At 35.3% G+C, this 9,188-nt stretch overlaps 1 protein-coding gene across 1 annotated transcript in view; it reads left to right on the forward strand.

Moving 5' to 3' along the window:
* Window positions 1-8,063, forward strand: part of ABCE1 (ATP binding cassette subfamily E member 1) — a 30,836-nt gene extending 22,773 nt beyond the window's left edge. The window contains exons 12-18 of the mRNA XM_005691212.3: window positions 908-967; window positions 1,067-1,125; window positions 2,786-2,896; window positions 2,981-3,123; window positions 3,244-3,366; window positions 4,839-4,950; window positions 6,429-8,063. Coding sequence (XP_005691269.1) covers window positions 908-967; window positions 1,067-1,125; window positions 2,786-2,896; window positions 2,981-3,123; window positions 3,244-3,366; window positions 4,839-4,950; window positions 6,429-6,476 — 656 coding nt within the window. The 3' untranslated portion in view covers window positions 6,477-8,063. The remainder of the gene's footprint in view (window positions 1-907; window positions 968-1,066; window positions 1,126-2,785; window positions 2,897-2,980; window positions 3,124-3,243; window positions 3,367-4,838; window positions 4,951-6,428) is intronic.

A 9,188-nucleotide genomic window follows, 5' to 3' on the forward strand; every position in this document is an offset into this window, starting at 1 on the left:
GGACACGACTGAGCAACTTCACTTTCACTTTGTTTATCCAGTAACTGAGTTTTAATTACTCTGAAAAATTTTGACTCAGTTATATTATAGGTCTGGGAACAAGACTGAATTCCTGTATTTCTCATTGTGGTTCACATTTTGTGACAGCGTATGGTATAATTTGTCATTTTTGTTAACCCTCAGGGAGAATTAGATCTTTTTCTAAGCTGGTTTTTCTATGTATATTGATAACAGTGACATTTATTCATCCTAGAAACTGACCAGAAAGAATTGGTAATTCTAAAGCAGTCTAGTTTAAAATGTTTTCCTTGCAACTTTGTAAATAGTTATATTACTGACATTTTTAAATAATAGGTTATTGTCATAAATACAGTTATGAGATGATTTTCAGTGCTGATGATTTTGAGATGATTTTCGAATTTTATGCTTACAACTTACAAAACTGTAGAAGAAAAATTTTCTGGAGATTGTTGCAGTATATCAGTCTTTAGTCAATGTATTTGTCTTTAGTTAATATATGTCTTCAGCTTGGTAGCAATTAAATATTTCATGTTAAATGGCCTTTGTGATGATGGTGTCAGTCATAACAGTTATTGTCCTGTTTTAACAATAAATTGTGTTCATCAGTACTTTAGCTAAAAAAGTCTTTCAAGAACCAACCCAAGACTTTATAGACCCATTTAAAATGGCCATTATAAACTTTAAATAGTATGTATTCCTCCTAATGAGTTTAGAATGATGCTTGAGAGGTGAATCAGGAAAGTTCAAGTAATTTTCTATATAGCCTTCAGAATTCTGTAGTGTCAGTGAATTTTTTCAAAACTAGTTTCCAGGTTACAACCCAGTAATGCAGTGATTTACTCTAAATGTGAAACATTTTTCACATCAATTTGTTTTCTGTTGCCAGGTACTGGTAAAACGACATTTATCAGAATGCTTGCTGGGAGGCTTAAACCTGATGAAGGAGGTACTGTTGTAATCTTGAGTTTTTTTACTCTTTTCCATGTAGTAGACTCTAAAGATTTGAGCAGTTTTCAGTGTCTTATTTATTTGCATTATTCTGCAGGGGAAGTTCCAGTTCTAAACGTCAGTTATAAGCCACAGAAAATCAGTCCCAAATCAACCGTGAGTTATACTGGTATTTTTTTTTATTATTATTAAAGAAGAGTTTGTATGTATATATACCTAGAGCATTACTGTTATACTATATCAGAATGTTTCTCCAAATCAGTTTGTGTCTGTCCCCCCCCTCCCCAATTGGCTCAGTGGTTAAGAATCCACCTACCAATGCAGGAAACAAGGGTCCGATCCCTGGGTGGGGAAGATCCCCTGGAGAAGGAAATGGCAACCCACTCCAGTATTCTTGCCTGGCAAATCCCATGGACAGAGGAGCCTGCTGCTGCTGCTGCTAAGTCACTTCAGTCGTGTCCGACTCTGTGCGACCCCATAGATGGCAGCCCACCAGGCTCCCACCATCCCTGGGATTCTCCAGGCAAGAACACTGGAGTGGGTTGCCATTTCCTTCTCCAGTGCATGAAAGTGAAAAGTGAAAGTGAAGTTGCTCAGTCGTGTCCGACTCTTAGCGACCCCGTGGACTGCAGCCCACCAGGCTCCTCTGTCCATGGGATTTTCCAGGCAAGAGCACTGGAGTGGGGTGCCACTGCCTTCTCCAACAGAGGAGCCTAGTGGGCTACAAGTCCATGGGGTCGCAAAGAGTTAGGCATGACTGAGCGACTGAGCACACACACAGGTGTAATAAGGTGGCTAAGGAAGATATTAAGACTACTGCAGTCCTTAATTTCATTTCCACTACTGGGAAAACTATTTTAAGTCTGTTTGGCATCTTTTTACAAAATAAATCTTCAAAAACCTAATGTGTTTGGTGGTGCAGATGACATCAGGGAAGTGAAAGGCTACTCACAAGACTGGAGAAACTGTTTGCAAATTATATATCTAATAAGGTACTCATATCCATATATATCTAATAAGGTACTCATACATGAAGAACTCTTAAAACTTGATTTTTAAATACCCAAAGGATTTGAATAGACATTTTTTCAAAGAAAGGAAACAAATGGCCAATAAGCACATGAAAAGATGCTCAGCATTGTTAGTCATAAGGGAAATGCAAATTAAAGCCACTGTGAGACACCACATCACACCCACTAAAATGACTTCAATCAGACAAGAACAAGTATTGCTGAGAATAGAGAGAAATTTGAACCTTATAGATTGCTGGTAGGAACAAAAACCAGTAGAGCCACAGTTATTCAGCCATAAAAGGAAGACATTGATATATATTACAATATGGATGAGACCTTAAAACATTGTGAAATTAACTTCCTTTGATTTCTGCAGGTGTTGTAATGAACTTATTTATTAACTTCTGTACCTCAGTACTCATATTGAAAACATTTATGATGACTTGGCTTACATTAAAAATTTCATCATTGATGTTTTCTATAAACTTAGCTTTTTAAGTTCTCAAGACATCTTATATTCATCCCTGTCATACTGTTGCACATTTTTGTTACCTCCCAGATTGCCTAAGATTACTTGATACACATATTGACCTTTAGAAGTATTCCTAGTTGAATGATTTGTCCCTTGAAGCAGTCATTTATTTCTTCCAGATTTTAAGATTATTGCTTTATTTTTCTTTACGTGGACATGATGGGTTTTTAATTTTTTAAATCTCAAAACGTAACCTAGCTGATAGATAAGGTGCATAATCAGAGTAGTTTTGTACTGAAATAAAATTTGAATACTTTTCCCTTAAAAACAGGGCAGTGTTCGCCAGCTACTGCATGAAAAGATCAGAGATGCTTACACTCATCCACAGTTTGTGACTGATGTAATGAAGCCTCTGCAAATTGAAAACATCATCGATCAAGAGGTACTCTTAAGATAATTTTTGTTGTTTTATCATTTTAAATGGTGGGTATCTCTACATGGTTTATTGAACTTCTTCTGCAAATAGGTGCAGACATTATCTGGTGGTGAACTGCAGCGAGTAGCATTAGCTCTTTGTTTGGGCAAACCTGCTGATGTCTATTTAATTGATGAACCATCCGCATATTTGGATTCTGAGCAAAGATTGATGGCTGCTCGAGTTGTCAAACGGTAATATCCTGCTCATAAGTGTATTACATGTGATCATGTATACTAGCAGACAAATGTGCTTAATATAGCATTTGACTATTTGATGATATAAAACTAAGATCTCAAAATCATGTGTTTTAGTTTCATACTCCATGCTAAGAAGACAGCCTTTGTTGTGGAGCATGACTTCATCATGGCAACCTATCTAGCAGATAGAGTCATCGTTTTTGATGGTGTTCCATCCAAGAACACAGTTGCGAACAGGTAAACTATTTTCTAAACCATTCAACCTGATTATAAGTTCCAACACTTTTCCAATCAGCATATAAACATTAGTCATACTATTATAATTTTTAGTAAGGAAAACTCTTGAAGTGATTTTGTAACTCCCAAGAGTATTCATATACCATATTGGATAACATTAGAATAGTGGGTTTTAGACTGTGGTATAGCCCTGACCCAGGGGAATAGGGATGCAGAGCTTTGGGGCCTCACCTTCTCTTTCTGGTTATGTTTTGTCTGCTTCATTATTTGGGTACGTGACTTGCCCAGTTTACGGTGTTAGTGGTAAAGCTTACTAACCCCCAAATATCTGCTATAAATGTACAGTCGAGTTTAAAATGAATGATTTTACCTCTCCTTTTTCTTTCATTTCTCCTTATTGGCTTGATAGCACTTGAAATATAAAGAAGCCTAACTTTCACAGTTCATGAGAAAATTCTTTCTTTAATGAGAAATTCATTATGCTTTTAGTGCTTAAATCTTAGTAGGTTGAACTATATGAATTATGGTTATTCAACCATTTGGCCTATAAAAACAGTAAGTTCATGTGATTCCAATGCAATATTTCCTGGTTTAGGGAGGAATGGGTTTGCTGTTTGAATAATGCATCCAAGAAATAAAAGTAAACTTCTTAAAATTTTTTTTTTAATTTAAAAATTGTCAATTATTGAAAATAATGTACTGTTAGGGAAATTTCTTAGACTCTGTGAAAAGAAAAGTGAATGTGTTAGTTGTTCAGCTGTGTCAAACTCTGCGATCCCATGGACTGTATAGCTTGCGAGTCTCCTTTGTCCATGGGATTCTCCAGACAGAATACTGGAGTGGGTAGCTATTCCTTTCTCCAGGGGATCTTCCCAACCCAGGTCTTCCCCATGGCAGGTGGATTCTTTACCATCTGAGCCACCAGGGAAGCCTTCAAATAATGATCCACCCTTTGTATTTAAAAAATACTTAAAATGTTCCACAAGTATGATATGGTTTAGGATGATTTTAGTAGTTTAGGTGAGCAAAAATGATTAGTATAGAAATAGTACGGAAATTTTAAAAGAAATTATTACTAAAAACCATTATGTTGTACATACTTTTTTCAGTGCCAAGTTTCTAACATAATTGTACCTTCTCTGTTAAATTTTCTTCTCCCCTAAAAGTCTTAGATTTGAAATTCTGCATCACCTAATTTTTCTAAAGTAGTACTTCTGGCTAAATGTTTTTTTCCATATCAGATACATTTTAAACTCTATTTGTTTTGCACAAAAATACAGCCAAACTAGTCAAGCAAAGACATTTTTAATATAGATTTATAATATACTGATTATACTGTTATTGAGATGACTTAAGATTGAGGAATTAGAGGAAACAGTTGTTCTTAATATTCTTCTTCCTAAAAAGTAATTAAATTGGGGAGGGGGCAGTAAAAATCAATTGTAATTGATAGACTCTATTTTTCACCTTAGTCCTCAAACCCTTTTGGCCGGCATGAATAAATTTTTGTCTCAGCTTGAAATTACATTCAGAAGAGACCCAAACAACTACAGGCCAAGAATAAACAAGCTCAATTCAATCAAGGTATGTAAAAAGCTATCTCGAGTCACGGGTACTTCTCAGTGTGGATAGTTGGAGAGCATGTTTTGAAGTGAAGACTGTGTCATTAAAATTCCGTCATTCCCTTAGTTCTGAGATTCATGTTTTCCGCGTTTTAGTCTCTGAAGGCACACATCAGTCTGGAAGCATTCTCTCTTTGAGTCACAGCCACTGTACTACTTGTGTTGAGGGTGCTTGCCATTTAAAGTGTTTTCAGGGAAACTACACTTAATAGAGAAGTTTTTACAGTTTTTTTACACATTTTTTGTGCTTAAATAAGAACAACACGATTAAAATGTATATTTTAAGAGTCTTAAACAGACTTCTTCAGTGAACATTAAATTCTAAACAATGAAACAAAAAATTTGGTTAAATCTGCAGTCTTTTAATAGGCAGTTTTTTTTTCCCTTTGTGGTATATAAAGTAATTGTGCGCCCTATACTTGATGTTAAATATGGTTTTTAGAAAGCAGTCATTTCTTCATCGCCCCCAAAAAAATGCTAAAAAAGTGTTTCTGTGTTTCTAGTATGCCTGCAATGAATGCCTCCTTAAAGCACAGCTTCCGTTTCATGGCCCTCTAGCCATCGCCCTTTCATATTTTACTCCCCTAGCTTGGCTACTAAAACGTGAGGCCTTGGAAAGCAAGAGACACAGAGCATATCACTTATTCTTAAGCACCTAACACCGTGTCTGGATGCCTTTAGCCTTCACTGTAATATTTTATGTTTACTGTCTAGCCAGGATAATGAAATGCAAGTTTTAAATTAAAACTGAATAGTTCCTCAGTTTTGAAAAGTGAATTAAGCAGAAGAAAGCAACTAAATTTTAGAGCACTTTCATAAGAATCTCTTCTGAGGCCTTACCCTTTATGTTGTAGTTTTCTTGGGTAGAGACTCAGTTCAGTCCCCAAGGACACTTATTCAGGATAGTCTCTGTATCAATTCATCCTAGACAACCACACCTGAGTTCTAATAAGGGAGCTGCTAGGCAGATAGGTAGATGGATCATTACTGGCCAGTCTGCAAATGGTACTGGGAAAAACTATTTTTATATACATTTTGTATACTAGGCAGTTCCCAAACTGACATGGTTACATTTTTATCAGGAGCTTAAAGTTAGAAGGATGAAAATGGAATTTTAACAGTTTTTTTGGAAACAGAATTTTATATAGCAAAATTTTGTATGTGTAAGGTATTTTATGTAAAGCAATTTTGTGTGAGGTGTACACCAAGGAAGGTGTCTTTAGTAGGTAGTGGAGGTGGGTAGCAGAATAGTAACCTTGCCTGTGAGCAGTGGGATGACGAATTTCCAGAAGCAGCCAGTGAGTGCGGAGGAGATTGTGTGACGCTGCTGTAAGCACCGGTAATACTGTGGGTAATCCAGCCCTGGCATACCAGAGAATGGTGTTGATTTCTGTTGCATCTGTGTTTGTTGATTTCTGTTTGCTTCTCTTTGTTTTTTAGGATGTAGAACAAAAGAAGAGTGGAAACTACTTTTTCTTGGATGATTAAAGTGAATTGGAGAATATTGATAAGCCATTTATTAAGAGAAACATTTATTGGGATTTTTGTCATATAAAATTTAAATCAGGTTTTATACGCCACATGCTCTAGAGCTTGAAGTATAACTTACTGTAACATCAAAAGCCAGTTGTGTTGTAAATTGTTATCTGAATACAGAAAATGCCACTTTTCTGATCTTGATGATAGAACCCTTTTTGTGCATAAGATTCTAAAATGAAGACATTTCAAGCTATACAAATTATCTCCAGGTTTCCATAATGTATAGGAAGATTTTCAGTAGGTTTATTATATATTCATGTACCAAATGCTGAGCAGTGTTGCCCCCTTTTAAAAATCTTAAAAAAGGTTTCTGCACTTACATGGTTTGCCAAGTATGCAATTATAATGAAACTGCCCTTATTTTAAAATCCAATTGATTACTTCACTGATTAAATTTGATAAATAAACATCAGGATTATATTTGTTTTCAGTCTTTGCATTAAATTGTCAGTATGTTTAGACTTTCAAAGGAAGATTACTGTGGAATACCACTGCTGCAAACAAACTATTACCAACTTTAGCATTGTTTACAGTGTTTTTGGTGCTTATAAATATCTTCAGCAAAAATCATTTCAACACACCCTCCTCTTCCCTACCCAAAAAGAAAAACCTAGCTTGATTCTGAATTAGATGTAGCATTCCCTAAGATTCTATATTCTGTAGTTATTCTCAAGGTAATGTCATTCTTTAAACATACCTTTGTGTAATCACTGATCAAGATTTAGGAAAAAGTTTTTTAAAGAATGTTTGTTTCCCTTAAAAGTACAGTACAAGCTCAAAATCTTTAGAGTTGGTCCCTAAAGCATCTATATTTTTAAACTTCCACAGATTTCTGATGGGCAGCCAAGGACTGTGAGCCACTTGCCTAAAGGCGACAATACCGCCAAGGAATGCCCAGATAGCAATACAAAGTATCCCTTGGTACCAAATATATTTATTTCTAGGTTTTGAATATAGAGGATATTATCTAAATCTGTTTGACTTTTTTTTTTTAAGTTTTAGATAGTGTGTAGCAGGAGTTCTAAAAACTGATCCAGATTTCTTGAACAGTGGGACACCTGTAGTGTGAAACCACTTTCAAGTATACTTCTGCCTAATGCCCTGAACTGGGACTAACTCATACTACAAGTGAGAAAAGGAGTTTAGGACATAGAAAAACTTTTAGAGCTCCCTGAAACTACAGAAGCTTTAATTAACATGCAGACAGTTGGTGACAAGTGGTTTAACTAAGACCCATTAGGCCTTTTAAAACATTAATTTATGTGAGTAATCTATAATGTTTGTTGTAAAAATTTCAAATATACAGAAATAAATGGAATAAAGAATTATGATTTCCCTTCATTTTACCCTCCCAGAGGTTACCAGTGTTTGTTTAATAATATATATCCTTTTATGCTTTTTAACTAAGTGTGAATATGTAAAGGGTTTGCTTTGTACATAAATGGGATTATATTAAAATAAGTAGTGCCTATTTTTAAGGATAGGTTAAACTTGTGAATGATTATTTCAAATATATTGAATAAAATAAGACAGAATCTATTTTTAATTACTTATTCTGTACTATGTCCTTAAAATATTTTTGATATAAGAACCCAGTTTTCTACTTATTGCTGATATAGAATGTGTATCAGTTGTATTTTTCATCTAAATGAAAATTTTAAAAAGGAATTCGATGTTACTTAAAATTTTGTACAGCAATAGAAAAGGACTTAAAATATTACTACAAAGAAAAGTGTTTTATAAAATCTGTTACCAACTCAAATACCTCAGTGCAGATGTTAACTCTTAAAAAGAATGAGACTGCTCAACTATATCATTATATCCTGATTAGAAAAAATTTCTAAGCAGAAAAGCATGGTGCAACATAAGTTTATTGTAAGACACCACTATTTATAAAAATGCATGAAGTACTAAAATACATAAAAGGATACTCAAAAACAACGCTTTTGAGAAGGATAACTTGATGGCTAGGAACAGAACAAAGGAAACACATATACACACACACCTATTGCCTTTTGAATTTTACATTTTGTACGTATCAACTGTTCGTAGTTAACATAGCATGCAGCAGTCTAAAAAAGCAGTGTATATGCAACTTAAGTTAACCTAATTTTACACCATAGCATCTTGAAGTCCAGTACCTTCTCTTGCTTACAAATTCAATGTGTAGTTTGGTGTCTTGACATGTAGTTTTGCCTACTGCTATGTTGAAGGGATCAATCTACTCATCAGAGGTTCTGTTTCTATAGGAAGACTAGGCAACTACTTACTTTGTTACGTAATTTGACTCCCTCATTGGTATTTCGTGTACATACGTGAAAAGCCCTGAACCCCAGTGTCTGGTGAGTTATGAGTACCATGTGGTTCTGAAGAGAGTTCTGGGTTGGAGAGTCAGAAAGGACTACAAAAGAGGCGGCGGCTGCCAGGGAAATAGAACCTATAAAGATGGTAAGATAATCCTTGTGAACCAGAAGACAGGTCGGGTCAGATATATCAGCGTGGGCTTGGTGAGAGGGAAGGATACAGGCAAAAGTGTGGTGAACTTTCAGTGCCTCCAAGATTTAAGGTGGAAGTTTTTACATGGTCTGAGTAGGAATAAATGAGAAAACAAAACCAGCTAGAGAAACAGGTTTGTCAAATAATCGGTTCAGCAGCTTACAA

Source organism: Capra hircus, chromosome 17, assembly GCF_001704415.2.
Source record: "Capra hircus breed San Clemente chromosome 17, ASM170441v1, whole genome shotgun sequence".
NCBI lineage: Eukaryota > Metazoa > Chordata > Mammalia > Artiodactyla > Bovidae > Capra > Capra hircus.